General features: G+C 22.9%; 5 protein-coding genes across 5 annotated transcripts; 2 read left to right on the top strand and 3 right to left on the bottom strand.

Moving 5' to 3' along the window:
* Positions 1–183: 183 nt before the first annotated feature.
* Positions 184–3711, bottom strand: PVVCY_1400390 (conserved Plasmodium protein, unknown function; the record flags this gene model as incomplete). Its single annotated transcript, XM_008624984.1, has 6 exons — positions 184–2750; positions 2869–2955; positions 3120–3185; positions 3316–3352; positions 3464–3570; positions 3687–3711. The coding sequence occupies 6 exons, from the start codon at positions 3709–3711 to the stop codon at positions 184–186; spliced, it is 2889 nt and encodes a 962-aa protein (XP_008623206.1).
* Positions 3712–4670: 959 nt separating this feature from the next.
* PVVCY_1400380 (conserved Plasmodium protein, unknown function) lies at positions 4671–5345 on the bottom strand (the record flags this gene model as incomplete). The annotated part of the gene is made up of 2 exons (XM_008624985.1): positions 4671–4787; positions 5094–5345. 2 exons carry the CDS (start codon positions 5343–5345, stop codon positions 4671–4673), a joined length of 369 nt encoding a protein of 122 aa, XP_008623207.1.
* Positions 5346–7093: 1748 nt separating this feature from the next.
* On the top strand, positions 7094–12378 carry PVVCY_1400370 (sodium/hydrogen exchanger, Na+, H+ antiporter, putative; the record flags this gene model as incomplete). Its single annotated transcript, XM_008624986.1, has 2 exons — positions 7094–12001; positions 12223–12378. The coding sequence occupies 2 exons, from the start codon at positions 7094–7096 to the stop codon at positions 12376–12378; spliced, it is 5064 nt and encodes a 1687-aa protein (XP_008623208.1).
* A 2105-nt stretch (positions 12379–14483) lies between these two features.
* Positions 14484–15362, top strand: PVVCY_1400360 (LisH domain-containing protein, putative; the record flags this gene model as incomplete). The annotated part of the gene is made up of 1 exon (XM_008624987.1): positions 14484–15362. The coding sequence occupies one exon, from the start codon at positions 14484–14486 to the stop codon at positions 15360–15362; it is 879 nt and encodes a 292-aa protein (XP_008623209.1).
* Positions 15363–17010: 1648 nt separating this feature from the next.
* Positions 17011–18024, bottom strand: PVVCY_1400350 (conserved Plasmodium protein, unknown function; the record flags this gene model as incomplete). The annotated part of the gene is made up of 1 exon (XM_008624988.1): positions 17011–18024. One exon carries the CDS (start codon positions 18022–18024, stop codon positions 17011–17013), a length of 1014 nt encoding a protein of 337 aa, XP_008623210.1.
* Positions 18025–18547: the final 523 nt, after the last annotated feature.

Here is an 18547-nt window from a genome sequence, read left to right as displayed (position 1 = left end):
TTTTATATGAAACTGGTAAAGGAAAAGTAAATAGCATCCTAAAAGATACAAATGGTATGCGAAAGTTTTTCGGAAAAATAGCATGATGCTATTTATATATTTATTTATGCATATAGTGATATAGTAAAAACAAAAAAAAAGATTGAATGATCCTTAGAATAACAATAATGGTAATATTTTGACTTATTTCTGACCATACATCCCATAAAAGAGAGAATTGAATTTTTCGTCATGCGTCTTTTTGATCATTCTAGCGGTATTATACAATTTTAACAAAGAACTGTTATTTAAGCAAAATGAATTATTTAAATTTTGTAATATTTCATTATGCTTATTCAGCTGTAAATATGACATATTTTTCCAATAAATAGGTTTCACATTTTGTGGGTTTATTATAAGTGCCTTATCTGCAAAATTAATAGATTCATTATAATGATTAAGCTTGTATAAACAATTAGATAAGTTAGTTAATATTTTTTCCATATATATTGTAAATTCTTGAATTTGCTCATCCTTTTGTGAATGTAAAATATCAATTTTTTTTTCTTCAAATATTAAATTGAATATTTTAGAAAACCGGAGTATATCGAACCCTTTTTTATAATATATAGAAGCAGCATAATATAAATTAATTTTCATAAAATCATTCCCTATTCGATTATATATTTTTAAATCTTCCAGTTGTTCTTTAATACTCATATTCCACGAATTTTTTTTTTTACAAAGAATTTTAACTATCTTTATTTTTAAAATTGCGTCTTTTTCATAAAAGTTTTTATCAAAGTACACACTCTTTAATGAGCTCATAATAAAAGAAAATTTAGTTTTTCTTTTTTCATCCTTAATATTTTGCCTTATTTGTTCAGACGAATTGTATGTATCACAGTGACGTCGGTTTGTTGTATTTATAAGTTGAATGGGCTTAATTTTTTTTTTTTGAATATTAACAATTTTTTTAGATAATATATTTCTCTTAACTTTTTTAAAAGAATGCAAATAAAAAGGGAATCTGTTTATGTCCTCAATATGGTTAAATTCTTCAATAAAATGGCTTTGCAAAGAAAAAAAAGATTTGCAAAAACGGTTAACTGTTCGTTTCTTTAATCCGTTTATTAGAAAAAAACCTTTTCCTAAATTTCTGTTAGAAATTAGCCATTTTAAGAATTTTTTCTCATGATTGATTGTTTTATTTCTTATGTTAGTGCTTTTTGCCGAATTTTCAATGTTTTTTTTTTTTTTCGGTGATGTGTTAGTGGCTTCAATCTGAATTGGGGATGATACAATGGATTCTCTTTCTTTTACGAGTTCTTCATTGTTTCTTCTATTTTTAATTTCTTTCGTTACACAAGCAGAAGTAGATTTTTGAATTGGGGTTAAATTTTGATCCTTTAGAAATATATCATCATATAAAAGATGATAAATAAAATAGTCTTCCGAGCAAATATTTTTATTTTTTGATATAGGTATAATTAGCTCATCTCCTTCTTTCATTCCTTTGAACGATTCATAAAACCAAATAGGTGAAGTAAAGCACGATCCATAAGAGAAAAGAAAATAAGCTTTGGACTTTTTTATATAACTATTATTACTACTATAAAATTTTATTGGCAAAAATAACTTATCCCTTTTCTCTTTATTAATATTTTTAGAAATACTCATATGAATAATCAATTCACAATTGGTATCGATAATTGGTTTATTATAGTACTTTCGATTGTCTTCATATAAATAAAAAAAGAACTTTTCTGTGCGATTCATATTTATTATTGATTTTATATTTAGAGTTTTTGACCTTTTAAAACATACTAGTTCTACAATGAACTCTTTTTCACTTTTTGTAATTTCGTCATTTATATTATCCTCATCATTTAAAGGGTCTTTCGATTTATTTACTTCACTATTTATGCTTATATTATTTTCATTTGTTTCTATGTTATTAGTATTGTCCTGATTTCCATCACAAATACTATTATTCTCATAGCTATTTCTGCAAGTTGAACTATCTACATTATTTACTGGGGCTTTATTATTATTATATGGATCCATTTTCTTCTCTTCAAATCCTTTATTTGTATAAATATTTTCCTTTGAATAATTTATATGAAAGCATTCTATACCTTTAAGGGTTATTTTTGATATTTCTCCTTTTTTCATATTTTGCAAAACTTTAAATAAACCTCTATATCTTAAATTATTCAAATCAAAAATCATATGGATATATTCTTTATTTGACTTTTCTTGTATAAAAAAATCGACATAATCATTTTTTTTAGGGGAAATAACCCCTGTACCCTCTTTTATAATTTCTTTTATTATGGTTTTATCATCATTTAGTGTATCAGCTCTGCAAAAATCTTTTAAATAAATAACAAATGTGCAGACATCGTTTTCATTTAAAAACTTATATTTTAAATTATTTATATCGTCTAATTTTAGATATTTCGTATTTTCATTTTGGCTATTTTCTTGATTGATATTTACAATATGATTGGTGGTTTCAGGAGTGAGATCATTATCAATTTTAACTGTATTTTTATTTTCGTTATTATTGTTACTATAAATTTTGTGTTTTCTTAATAGTAATTTTACATCATTTGAGCTTAATTTGATTCTTTTAAGTTGATTAACGATGGGGATGGTGGAATATTTCTCAACGCATTTCTTTTTAAATCGTAACCCCTTTTTAAAAGCTACCCTAAAGGTTTCCTTTTTATCATATTTAGATATTTGCTCGGAATTTCGAAATATCTCTGTAAAGAGGTGAGACAATACAAATTGGTATGCGAGAATGTAAAAAATGTGAGTACAAATAAATATATATATGTGCACACATATGTATTTTTATGAGACAAGGTTATAGCTGATTACTTTTGAATATTTTGGGAGCTTGAACAATGCAAACTTCATTAAGTTTCATGGATTTCAATGCAATTTCACATACATAGGGTATTTGATCTATAAACAAATAAAATTAACTATTCATGAATATGTAAACATTAGAAATATGTGCACATACATTATTATTCAACTTTAACATAATTAAAGAATGCAAATACAAGAAACTGTAGAACAAAAAACAAGAAATTAGAAACAAAATGAAAAAGGGAATTTTGTCAAACCATTTTTTCCTAGATAGACATCAGCCGATGTTATTGTATCTTCAAAGCCAAGTTCATAGTATATCACTTCAAAAATGGAAGGAAATGGGTGAATAAATAAATAAATTTATATGTATATGTTTCATAATTTTTTTAAATTTTCACATATTTTTACGAATGGAAGCATTATTATTATTTTTTAATAATTTTTGTTTACATGTTACTTTGTGGCCATTTGCGGGATTATAATAACCCTTAAAAAAATAATAAAGTAAATAAAAAGGTTATGAAAAGCAAAGATAAAATAAATATCAGCATTAATGGAACAAATAGATCAATAAATATAATAATAATTAAAAGTTTACATATCCAATTTGTTTTATGATTTTTATCGAAAATGTGTCTTCACTTATAGCATAAACATCATTCAAATATTCACATGGGGCTTCATCATCACTATTAAAGTTATAGGCTTAAAAAACGAAAAATTGGAGAATTAAATGCCATAATTGTAAATATGTATCTATATATACATGAATTTAATATTATACAAATATTTATATAAAAAGTTTTATATTTATTGCTTACTTGGTGCTTCCGAGTCAGTTATCATTTTCCCCTTAAGAATGCATTTATTCAAGTTTAACAGTAATCGAAAGAATATTATTTGGATAAAGATATAGACATCTTTAATCAAAATCGATGCTCAAAATTAACTGTTAAAAATCAGTTTAGGTTTTTTTTTAAATAATTAAAAATATATAAATATATAGTAGGAATCAAAAAGAGAAAAAAGAAATTTATAATGTAATTAAAAGCCGTTTATCGAAATGCTTGTGATTTTTAGCACAAAAATTGCATAATGCAAAAGGGTGGATGGATATGCTAGTGGATAAAAGGTAATAAAAATAGCCTATAATATGTGTAGTCATAAAGCACAGGCAAATGGGTAAATATGAGAATAAGACTTTTAAGAATACGATATACTTTTGATAAGTTTCAAAAAAAAAATTTTAATTACAATTAAAGTTTAAAAAATAAATTAAGAAAGTACATATAAAAGTATAATAAGATAGTTGAAATATAAACACTAAAAAATTAAAAAAATAGATATTAAAAAAAAAATAATTTAATATAAAAAATAAAAGGTTTCGCTTTTATGAAAAACTATAAAAAATAATATATTGTGAATTTACATGAAATAAAGCAATATTAAAGTAATAAGTATATTATTTCCCACATAATGATAAATATTTTATTTATCAATATGGAAAATTTGTACAGAAAGCCCGCTATATACACATGTAAGCAAGGTTAATTTTAAAAACAAAAAATCTTCTGGGTTTTAAACAATTTGGGGCTAATGAACAAATATATAAATATTGTATATTTTCTATATTTGTAATTAATTAAATTTATCTTTTTTTCGTAAGATAATGTATATTATTTTCTGGTTTTGCAAATATTTTTACTAAAAATTATTAACTGGTATAAAAAATATAGGTAAGGGTAGTTAAACCATAACCAAATTAATTTTCAATATTGTGATAGTATTTTATAATTATGAATTTATTACTCTTTATCATTAATTTTAATGATTTGTGACACCAAAGGCTTCGAGTCGAGCTCTAAATCTTTTCTTTTAGCCTTTACAAATATATGACCGAAAGCTCTGTTTTGAGCTTCAAACTAAAAAAAACATAACGAAGGTATTATATAGAAAAAAATATTTAAATACGAATAGTGTATACGACAACTAAACATAATAATTAATATGTATTAATTTAAATATCTAATATGCTTAACACACACTAATCAAAGAGAGTTATTTGCCAAATAGCTTCTTTTAATTAAACCATTAAATGCATATATCTATATATAGATCAATGTGATGTTGCTCTATTAATAATTAGCGTTATTTGCAGTTTTGGCATTTGATTAGTTGTATTGTTAATAAAATTATAGCGTTTTATTTTTTTTATTTTTTAAATTTACCGGTGAAGATATATCACATTTTTTGCTCAGTTTATTGTAAACTTCATTGTTTAAGTAGAATATGTTCCTATCATATGCCTTGGTGGTTATATATATAAAAACGCCACTAAACGCAAGTAACGATAATGTTATATACTTAGTTTGTTTTTGTGTTCTATTCTGAAAATATCTGTATACAACTTTTTTCGCATTTTTCTTATTATATATGTTGAATTCACTAAAAAAATTGTTACTATGCTTATCGTTTGGCATGGTTTATATATTTATATGATTTTCATTTTATTATATAATAAACTCTTGGATGTTTACCATAGAAAACTAAAGAAATAATGTATGTGGGAAATTATTATAGTATTCGAAGGTAATAAAATTAAAGAGCATAATTCAACTTGCTTTATGCACAATTCCAAATACTTTTTTTATACTCTTCAATTTGAAAAATAAGAAAAATTAAAAAATATATATTCACTAAATGTAAAATAACGATATATATAAAATAATGGTATTTAGTATTGTATAAATTATTTACGTTTTAAAAATTTTTTTTTTTAATTTTCATTATAAAAAATGTGCTATTGTTGTATATAATATATATGTATTTTTAAAAGCTTATGAAATATATATTATTATATAGTATAAAGATTGGATCTTTGGAGCATTACATATTTGTGCACGCATGCAATATTATTGTTGATATTTTCGTATAATTAATTATAGTGGTAAATTAGATTAGTTTATATATTTTTTGTTTTTAATATGTTTATTTCATTTTTCATTCATATGTAACTATTTTTGTTTTTTATTATTATCAACATATAATTATATATGCGTATTTATTATTTATATGTTAACTTCAGTGTTTAATTGAAAAAACTAATTGCATTAAAGATTATTGCATGCTACTATTGTTGCACGTTATTTTAAATTGTAATATTGTTAAATATAGTTGTACGCAAATACAATTGCAAGTGTAATTATATAATAATTTTTGTAATTATTTTTATTTAATATATTATATGCGAATATTATTATTTTTTTTGCAAAAAATATATATTCTTTAGTATTGCATACGATATTTTGAATTTAGTACAAATTAAAATTTTTCATTGCATGAAAATTGATATCGTTGCTATATATTATTACATACGTGGAACATTAAAACATAATGTTTAATATATTTTTAAATTATTTAAGTGTTTAACTTAAAACAATTAGTTTGTTTTAATAGATATAAATACTAACTAAACATATTATATATATCTATGTATATAGTACATAATTGCATATATACCATGTCATATCCTCTATATCTGCATAAATTTTCGTGATTAATTGTTAATTTTGACACTATTTTGACATTTTTAATAATTTTATATATTATATGCATCTAACAGTGGTATTTACATTTTTATTAATGATTAATTTTTGAACATTATAAAAAATAATATATGTGTATATATTAATTTATGATAATATAAGAGGAATTCGAAAAAATTCATTTCTGACAGGTGTATATGGTGAAATGAATACCTGTAAACGTCTAGAAATGATGAATGATATATTAATAAAAAGTTGAAATTAGAGCAATTTTGATTTAGTTATAAGGCATCAACACTTTTTTATAGTGATTATAATTGAATTTTATTTTTATGTAAAATTGCATTTGGAAACAAACAAATTAATTTCTATGTATATATTGCTTTTATAAAGAGAGAAATACTAGTGATTTATTTTGTGATGTTTCAAAAAATTAATATTATACAGTTTCCTCTGCATTTATTTTATCACTTTTATATTTTCCTCATTATTTCTTCATATTATTTTTAATTATGTTATTTTATTATGTCTATATTTTCGCTTGGTGACATGTCGTTAGAATACCATTTATATAATTCCATTTAAGTTTTTACAGTACATATATTATGTAAATATTTGTACTTGTATATTCCCAAAGGATCCAATATAAATGCATATAAAGTAGTATCACTATACAATTGAAAATGCCCAGTTTAAAGTTGGTTAAATATAACAAAAAAACTAAAAAAAAAAGTCAATATTTTTTTAGTTATATCAAAAAATACAGAAATTTCATATTATTAAAATTAACTTTATTATTTTTTTTATTAAAAAATGGAGGGAATACAAATGAATTAAACCACGATGTTGTAATACAATCGAGGGAGGTAAATAATAGTATTTGTTTTGAGTTACAAAATTGTTATGGAAGGGAAAATTACAATGGCGCCGAACAAAATTTATATATAGAAGGAAAAAAACAAAATGGAGGCACCAAATGCACAAAGAAGGGTGCAAGCTATTATGATAAAATTATTAATAAATTTAAAGTAGCATATGAAGAATTATGGCATTTAAATTTCCACACAAAATATGATATTGGTTTAACAAATCATGATAATAAAAAGTCAATACATTATAATGTGTTAAAAAGGAATCGGATTTTAGATGAAAGCAAATACCCACAAAAAATAAAAGTAAGTGAATTAAAAGATATATGTAATAGTGGATTGGATAATTTTGAAGTAGGCCAAAATGGATTATCATCAGTATCTGATGCAATATCAGAAGGTATACTATTTTATTGTTTTATATTTATATCTGCTACAATGATACAATTTTTTTTATCAAAAATATATAAGTTAAGTATTCCAGTATCTGTGATATGGTTTTTGTACGGAATGTGTGCGTATGGAATAGCTAAAAATTTTAATATGTTTGGACAAACCCCTTTATACAAATCTATAATTAATGCAAGGAATATTGATGCGTCAGTTTTATATTTTGTATTATTACCTATATTATTATATGAAGCTACTCAAGATATTAATTATTATGCTTTTAAAAATTTTATATATGGAGGTATAGCATTAGCTATTGTCGGTGTAGCATTGCAAGTAGCCATATTAGGTTTTTTGTTTTATTATACATTTATGTATAAACAAGAGCAATCTCCATTGTCCAGTAGTTTTTTGTTAGCTTCGATATTATCGTCTACAGATCCTGTTGCAGTTTTATCAATTTTATTAGTAGTTGATGCTCCTACAAAAATAAGTTCGATATTTCATGCAGAATCGTTGATAAATGATGGTAGTTCGGTGTTATTATTTCAATTTTTTTTTTATTTAACAATTGGATATAAGGCGACCGCATCTCAATATATTATTCTTTTTGTAAAGCTATTATTTTTAAGTCCCGTATTTGGTATCAGCATGGCAATATTAACATTTATGTGGATGAATATGTTTAGGAAACATTATTATAATCAATGCTTGGCCACAATAACGATGTGCTATTTATGTTATTTTATTTCTGAATATTACTTTAATTTATCTGGGCCATTGTCTATAGTTTGTTATGGATTATTTATTAATGCGTATGGGCATATAGCTTTAGATGAAGTAGCACAAAGAAAACATAAAGAAATTGTTGAAGTATTAGCACTTATGGGTAATTCAAGTATTTTTATTATATCAGGAATAATAACTGTCGGAATGATGGAAAATGTATTTAGAGATAATTTAGAATTTTTAGGATATATTGGATTGACATATTTATTTTTATTAATTGCTAGAGCAATAATGATATTATTATTTACACCATTTTTGTCAAAAATTGGTTATCCAATAAATTGGAAAGAAATATTATTATTAATATGGGGTGGTTTAAGAGGGGGTATCGTTTTAGTTTTAGGTTTACGTATAGAAGCTGAAAACAAGATAAATGCCAAATTAACAACAGAATTAGCTTATTACATTAGTGGAAGTGTATTATTAATATTAACCATACAAGGTTTAACATTTGAATGCTTATATAAAATGTTAAATATTTATCCCCCCAATCCATTTCGAATTGTATATTTAGAAAAGGTTTTAAAAATGATTGATTATAATTTTTCTATTAGAAAAAAAAATTTGAAAAATTATTGGCTTTTTAATGATACAAATGTATTATATTTTTCAAATAAAATAGTTCCTGAATTATATTGGAGAAAAATGAATAAATATGGAGAGTTTGATTTAGGCTTACCAGATATATATGCATGTTTACAAGATATCAGCACGTGTGATATTTCGACGTGGGAGGGTTACACTGATTCTCAAACAGCAATAGATAATTTGGGTGAACAATTTTCTAAGGGTAATATGAATAAAGTAAGCCAGGCTCCTAACAAAACATCGCTTAACACAATAAATCAAGGAACAAAGAATAATACAGATGGTAAAGTGAAAACAAGTCGAAAATTGGGAGATAATGAAATAAATGAAAATTATCATATTCATAACGATTCTAATATTTTAAGAGGTGATACGAACATTTTGGAAGATAGTTCAGATGAAAAACATAAAAAAAATAATAAAAAGACAAACGAATTTGATGAATTAAAAAGTACGAAAAATAAATATTTACATATTGACGATGATGATAATAGTGATGAATATAGTTATTCAAATAAAGACGAAATAAATGAAATAGCAAGTTATTATGGCAATATTGGTAGTGATAAAGAGCTTCGTAACGTGATTAGTTACAATGATTTGACTAATATTGGTAGAAATGATAATAAAAAAGGAAAAAAAAGCTTAAGTGTGAAACATAAAGTAGGGGATTTTATGGGTAGAAGAAAAAAAAATTATAGTAATATATATAAAAACAAAATGAAAATAAATGTGATTCGAAACCATTATAATAGTAATGACGAAGACGACAATAATTTTAATATACAAAATAATTCTTTATCGTTAAATAATATATATCCAAATTCAAATGAAAATTCAGAAATCGAATCAGTAATTACTGATAACTTTATAACACATAAACAAATTAAAAACTTAAACGTATTCAATTATGATAAAATTTCAATTAAAACGTATGACCGATTAATCAATAAAATGAATTATAGAGAATTTAAAAGAATTCACGATAACAGGGATCATTTTACTGTTATCGAGAATATCGTTGATAATAAGGATAATAAAGAGGATAATTTTGATCCTAAATATAACCTAAGATTAATTGAGCATGCTACAGATTTTCCGAAAACTTTGAGTGATAATCATCTTGTTAAAAAAAATATATACAATATAAATGAACAATATAATGATTCAAAAAATCCTGAAAATGGTAATAGACAAAAAAAGAAAAATAATTTCCTTATTATTAATAATAATAGCAGTAAGAAGGAAAACGATAGTAAAAGTGAATGTACAAATGAGAACAAATCAAATTGTCTCGAAGAAAGAAAAAATTCCCAAATGGATTATTCAAAGGGAAATATAAACAATGATGATATAAATAAGAAAAAAGAAAATATATTAACTGATATTAAGGACCTTGGTATTTTACCAAGTATAAATAATGATAGTATTATAAATTTAAGAAATTTACAAGAAGGTGAAAATGAATTAATAATGAATGATGATTTTGTTATCAAAATTCAAAAGGATCCTTCGAATGATAAAGAAAAAGGTGATTTTACAGAAATAAACTCAAGAAAAAATATAAAATTTGAAATGGATCAAATTGAAAAATGCAGCATAGGTGAGAAATCGGATAACTATAATGATACTAATAATATCCGATTAAATAATTGCGGTGAGGAATATGATGATAATATTACAAATAAATCTAAAGTAGAAAATAAGAACAATGAAAATAAAAATGATGAATATTTAACGTATCAAAATTTATTTACCTTGGATAATAATGGTAAAAGAATATCGTCTTTTTTTAATACTAATTATCGTAAAGATAGTTATATAATGTATCATAAAAAAGGACCTTTTGGAATGAATATTTCTACAAAGGACATGAATGAGAGAAGAATATCAATATTTAATAGTGATGTCGATAATAGAGGTGATAAATATGATAATAAAAAATATAGGTGTCCAGTAACCTCTAGTATATTTAATTTATTAATGTGTAAACCAAGAAGAAAGCGACGCGATTATACTAACGCAAAAAGTAATTTAAATAGAAAAGATATTAAAAAAGATAGACCAAATATGGAGAATCATGATCATAAAAATAATAACGAAGATAATAATATCGATGATAATTTCATGGCAATTAGATATGATACAGACCAAACAATAAATTTTGAATATGTTAAAGATAGATATCAAAAAAATAATAGTGCATTTTATCGATTTTTAAGGAAGCCAAAAATAAAAATTCAAAATAAACAATTTGATGAAATAAGAAGATCGAGAAGCCACGAAAATTATCGAAAAAATAAAGATAAATACGGTAAACCAAAAGATGATGTATTTAATTCTTCTTATAGAAAACAAATCATTAGAAAAGAAAGGGAAGGAGAGTTATATATTATGATATTTAATACATGTAAAGAATTGTACAAAAAATTATACGTAAATGGATTCATATCTGGTGAATGCTTATTAACACTAAATTCAATTTTAGACTTATCTGCTGATTTTGCTTTAAAAAAAGTCAAGATGAATCCAATAAAAGCATGGGAAGAAGCTTTTAATAGAAATAACAATAATAAAAATAAAAAAAAAGGAAAATACCTTGATCATAGAAATGGCTTTGAATATGAATTTACTGTATTATTATCAAAATTAAAATTTAACAAAAAAGGTGGGTTTTTCTTTTCACCTAAAGTATTAAATATATTTCTTATTTATGAGCATTGTATGAATGATTTACAAATTATATTGGCATATGTTGATGTTCATCAATGTACATTAGATAAAGGAGGAATAACCATGAAATTATTATTAGGGAAAAATTTATTAAAAAGTTATTACAGAAACATAAAGCTTGCAAAAGGCCTTATCCCTCTTCTTGTTAATAAATATAAAGACGTAGTTAAGTATTGTCTTATAAAAATAGGAGCGGATATGCTTATGCACTTGAAGAAAATGGTAAGATATAGTTTTTCATTTCCCCTATTTGTGCATAACAATCTCAATTTTTAGTTGTTCAATACCATGGATGTATATGTCTGTTTTGCTATTCTCTCTCTATATAAATATTCGATATGTACATTACTTATTTGGTGATGTAAATTATGCCTTTATAACTATAGAGATACAAAATAATATATTGTTTTCATGTATTTTTTAATTTTTTGTCATTTTTTCAGATTGTTAATGAGCAAGTGGCTAATGGATTATTGTTAACACAAGATAATGAGAAATTAAATTACATTTTTGATGAACAAAAAGTAAAGATAAATAGATACAGGCCGTATCTACATTATATTTTTAAAAGGAATTTATTTAAGTTGTTTGTTAACTAATTCCGATGATATGCTTTGCGAACATGTTTCAAAAGCATAACAAAATTATTTATTATTTATACTATATCGAAATACTATATTAGCATTCTATATTAAAAACATCCGTATTGATATATAAAATGGATAAACAAAAAATACATACAGTTTTTATTCACTTCATATTGATTATAAATGGCTATGTAAGTATAGATAGTATTTTATAGAGGTCTTATATGAAGATAAAACTGTATTGTATCATTGTTATTGATTTTTTATAAAAGAATATCGACGCACAAATGTGTAACATTGCATTTTTTTATATTTAATATGTATTCCACAATTAATTTTAAATTAATTTTTATTAAATCCATCTCCCTTATTTATGAATTCATATTATATGTATGCATATTTATATTCTTTCCTTCTACTTTAATATTTTTTTATTGAAAATAGAAATAAAAAGTTGAAACATATAAAATAAACTTATATGTGTTATATGTTTTCTATTTTGTTTATATTCATTAATTGATGTTTATTTTATATATTTATTATATTTGGGGGACTTTTGCTTTATTTTTTTTTTCAATTTTTATGTAACGAATAATATTTATCATATACAAATATGTATATTTATTATAAATACAAATTAACAGTGATATTATTTGCTAATTTTTAAATTTAATATCCCTGATACGAGGCACTTAATTGTCTAATTAGCTCAGACGAGCGCAATACATCCTCGATGTATATATTATTTTGACTTTGTTATAAGTATGGAATTACTCTCATGGTTGCGCTTGCTTAATGTAGAGAGTTTTCTTTCAAAGTATAGAATATGAATATTTGTTATTTATCATTATATTTTCATGCGTATATGTATGTATGGCATCTTACATATTTATTTATTATTTCAAATGCAATGAGATATAGAGACTATAAATAAATACATATATTTACTCATTTGAACTTATCTGTTTCATGTTAATATTAATTATTAGAAACACAAAATAGGTATAATAAAAATGTAGGCATATTGGATAAGGGAATAATATAAAGTATTGAAAAAAGATGATAAAAATGCCTAAAATTCAAAAGTATGATGCTTAGAAACAATAAATGATTTATCGATATTATCGAGGTTATGAAAAAACTTCACTGAACATTCATAAGTGAATAAAAATGGCATTTACATATAGTTGTATTATTGCAATATGATATGCTGCGTTTTTCATATTCGTTTTTTCGTGATATCATTGATAACATGAAGAAGCATTCTAATAAAAATAAATATATATTGAGGTAATATTTTATATAGAACAAAATCAGAAGGACATGTAAAAGTGGTGAATTAAAAAAGGACAAATATAATATATAATTATGATTATTAAATAATAGCTTAAAACGCAATTATTTAAATTGTGGTACATAAAATAAAATTATCATTTAAATAATAAATTGAAGGATTAATAATTCAAAGTTATAATTGATGAATTTGTAATAGTTATTTATGAAAATATGAATAATTATTTTATTTGTATTATTAAATAAAAACCTTGGAAAAATTAAAAATATATAAAAATTAGTAAAGTGAAATATTCTTTTTTTTAAGCATGTTGTAGCATGGTTATATCATTTTCGTTTTTTTCGGGAATTTTGTGGTATTATTAGCGTATTTTGAAAAGGTATATATATATAATAAATAAATGACTGATTTTTAAGCGAGGAAAAATATAGGGATATAAAAATGATATAGCATCACATTGCCTTTATTATATATAATATATTTGCCATATTATATATTAATTATTATAGTATTTTTTGCGCATATATTGTATTAAAAAAATATAAAAAAAGGAAAAAAATAATATATTTTATATATAATTAAAATTAAAGATTTGTATTTTGAAGCTGAAAAAGAGAAAGAAAAAATATATAGATATATTTATACTTATATATATTTATATATTATAAATAATGAAGTTTATTTCAAAATTTGAGAAAAAATATATATTTGTATTATAATAGATACATTTATGTTTTTTTTTTAATACTTTTTTGTTTTTGCAATAAAGAAGAAACAAAAAAGGAAAAAAACATAATAAAGGAGTTTTGTTTTTATAATTAAAATGAAAATACATTTGTCATCAGATGAAGTTAATCTACTTGTTTATCGCTATTTAGTAGAGAATGGTTTTGTTCATACCGCATATGCATTTTTGAATGAAGGAAATATATCAAAGAATACATATTATGTAAGTCATTGTGATAAATTGCCCAGTAATGCATTGGTATCATTTTTACAAAAGGCATTGATATATATTTATATAGAATATCATACTGATCATAAAGATGGAAAAAAAATTAGTTGTGAGGAACCATTCTCCTTTTTTCGAAGGCATGAATGCTGGAATGATGAGAATAATTCATCAGAGAATGAAAATAAAACAGAGCTTCAATTAGATAATAAAATTTCAAGTAATAATTTAAACAGTTTTGGAACTAGTAATAATAGTAATAATCGAAATAATGATAATGATGATAGTAATAATAGTAGTAATAACTACAATAACACCAAAAAAAATAATAAAAACAATAATAATAACAATAATAACGACAATAATAATAATAATCCGAAGGAAAATCCAAATCCCCAAAAACCTAAAGCAAGCAGACCGCATATATATAGTAGCAGCTTTTCCAATTTCGCTAGCTTAAACTATAATGATAGTAATTTATCCTTTAAGGATATCAAGCGGAATTATGTAAGCATTTTTGCTCAAGCTAAAACTACTAAAAAAAAGTCAAATAAAAGAACAAATAATAACGATGAATCAAAAGAAAAAAATGTGAAAGAAGAATCGAATAGTACTTCGGGTAATCAAAAGAAGAAATCTAAGGCTACGAAATCATCCAGCAAATCAAATAAAGTGACAGAAAGCGATAATAATAAAAGTGAAGATGGCGATGGCAATTTATTGTATGATAAAAAAAAGAAAAAAACATAATAATACAATGGATACAAAGAATGAAATCATGGAATCATACGTTCCCCATGTTTCAAATAAGAACTATAATATAAATAAGCAACAAATTAAATTGTTTAAAAAAAATGATAATAATGGCATTGATAATATAATTATAAATATAATAGCAATAATTACAATAGTTATATCGATATAAAACTGTTTTGTGTTAAAAGGGTTAATAATTTAATTAATTCTTTAAAAGAAATAATAAAAATATAGAAGTTATCTAAAATTCGTAGTAATAATAATCCGTAATATTTTATAAAAAAGGAAATAATAGAGGGTTATAAAAATGCTGTAATAAATAAAAAAACGAAGATAATAAAATCATGAATTACAAAAATCCCAAGATCACATAAAATGATTACTTATGAAAATTGAAATGGTGGTGATATGTAATGAACATATATATAACATTTTGATGAAATAAGAAAGACATATTGTTAATTTGGATTAACTTGGAATAAGCATGTTTCTGTAATTGTCATCCCATATAATAGAAAATATATTAAATATGGGTTATTGGCATTTTTCCTATAAAAACTAAAGTAGGAAATGTATAATTGACTATTATAGATACATATGTATATGTGTTAATGTATGTACATACATATTTGTATATCCTGAAATTTTTCATATTATCCAAATCTAGTTGTTTTAGTAAAAAAGCAATTTAGTGTAATATTGCAAATTAGAAGAATTAAATAATTATTTATATAATTTTAGTTGCTATAATTGTACAATTTGTTGTCATTTATTATAAATATTTTGATCTACTCATAATTAAATGTTTGAATTCTAACAAAAAAGAAAAATAATATTTTCATTGTAGCATATATATATTAGAAATAATATGTGTTATTAAGCGCATATGGTTTATACAAAAATTTAGAAGAATATGCAAGATGCCAAAATAATGATTTTTATTTTTTTAGTTGTTAATTGTGTATAATTTTTTTTACAAAAATAAAAAGTTAATATGCACATATAAATTAAATTAACAAATAAAGAAATAACGGTATTTTGGAGTTTACCATTAATGAAGATTTCAAAAAATAATTGGCATTTAAAAATTAAAATCACTAATATGTATATGCCTTTGTTTATATTTTTACAGTACTGAGATAACACAAAAATAAGCAAAACTAAAGCAATATTTTATTAATATAAGTTTTTAATGAGCACAAATATTCAATATATTATATATATTCCCATTGATAGATATCCATATAAGCATTTATATGCGCATAATGTCTTAATATGTTTTTTACTTTATCATAAATGTTATTTTCAAATATGTTTTATTTTTATAATTCGTTAATACCATAAATTACACTTTATGTTTTTAATGTTTTAGCTTAAAATATTTTTTACTTTTTATACAAAGATCCTTGAATGTATTATTAAATCGGGATTTTGGTGTATATAAATATATGGCCACATATCTACAATGTGTATGCAATATATGCATCTACATATATTCAAACATAATAATATACACTAATCCTATCCCTTTTTTGTATTTTTTACTTTCCATTTTATGTGGCACATTTGTTTTAAAAAATAAACTTTTGTTCCAAATTAGTAGTTTTAAACCAAAATATAATTAAAATAAAGTACAAAAAAATTAACATGCCTCTTTTTGAAAGAAGCTTAACATACAATTGTATTGCTTAATGTTTGATTCTCTTTCTTTTTCATATTGAGCAGTATTCAAGCAATTATCTGTGGATATATTTTTTTTTTTTACAATAACTATCCAAGCGTTAGATGGATTGGTAAGTAAAAGGTGGGGGGTTTCTATTAAGTTTTCATTAATATCAACTTGATGCCCGCTTATTTTACTTTTGATTGAATAGACATTATTTGCATAAAATATTTTTAATATATTCATGCCATCACAAATACAAATTGTATTCCTTTTCCTTTTTCCTGATGTATCAGCATTTAGTAATCTTTGATCATATTGAATTTTGATATTATCTTGAATAAATTGTTTAAAATCATTGCAATTGCTGTTCTTAAAATCATTTAATATGTTTAAAAAAACATTACTATATTTACTTATTCCCAATATTGATAGACCATTTTGTTGATATGATATTTGAAAATCGAAATGTATATCTGTTATGTAATAGAGATTTGAAAAAATATCGTCGTAGAATAAATATGAATTTTCTAATAAGTGTAAATTACCTTTCTTTAAAAATATATTCGGTTTTAAACTTTCATTGTCTTCATTTGTAGGATTGCTACTATTATTGTTAATAGTATTATTTTCAAGTTTTAGTAAAGTTGTGATTTTTTCTATAATTTTATCATCGGATATTATGTCACCTGGTGTTGATTCCAACCTATTTATTAAATCATCTTCCTTTTTTTTTTTTTTTTCTTTTTTTTTTTGTATCTCAGGATTATTAAAGCATAAGTCAAACAGTTCATTTTCCTTTAAATTATCATTTAATTCTAGCATTAATTCATTTCTAAAGTTAATTTTTCCTACGGAATACAAATTGGAATTTATGTCATTGTGTTTAATTAGAAAATAATATTTGTCAATTCTTTCCTTATAAATATTTTCTTTTGTTTGTTCTATGATATCTCTATAAGTTTCCTCTGCTTCACTAAAAGTGGTGCACATTTTTTTTTGTAAGTAAATATTAAAATTTGTTTAGTTCTTATGTTTTGGTATATTTGCTCGATTTTTACTACTCATTTTAAAATGTAATACTTTGAATGTGAGAAGTTAATGTGAAGAATGATTTATTGAAGAATTGTATAATAAATTATAAAACCAAATGCATAATAAAATGTGAAAATTTTTGCAATATCATTAAAAGAGAATTTTATTATAGAAATATAAATTAAAAGAGATATTTGCATTATATACAACGAAATGTTTTATACTATATATATAATTGTATGCATACTATTGTCAAGACTAATTGGTATCAATTCTATTTCCCTATTTTTTTTTATTTGCAGCGACTTGGCATAATGTTTTGTCAAAAATGAAAATTTTGTAGATTGGCTTATTATTTAAAAAGAAATATAATCCCTAATTCATAAATTTACATTTTTTTATTTTTCATATTTTTTAGTTTTTTTAAATAATGGTAATACTTTATGCTCATTAGCTCCTCAAAATTACACCTATATATATT

This window comes from Plasmodium vinckei, assembly GCF_900681995.1.
Source record: "Plasmodium vinckei vinckei genome assembly, chromosome: PVVCY_14".
NCBI classification, from domain to species: Eukaryota; Apicomplexa; class Aconoidasida; order Haemosporida; family Plasmodiidae; genus Plasmodium; species Plasmodium vinckei.
This window is presented reverse-complemented; position numbering and strand designations above follow the sequence as displayed.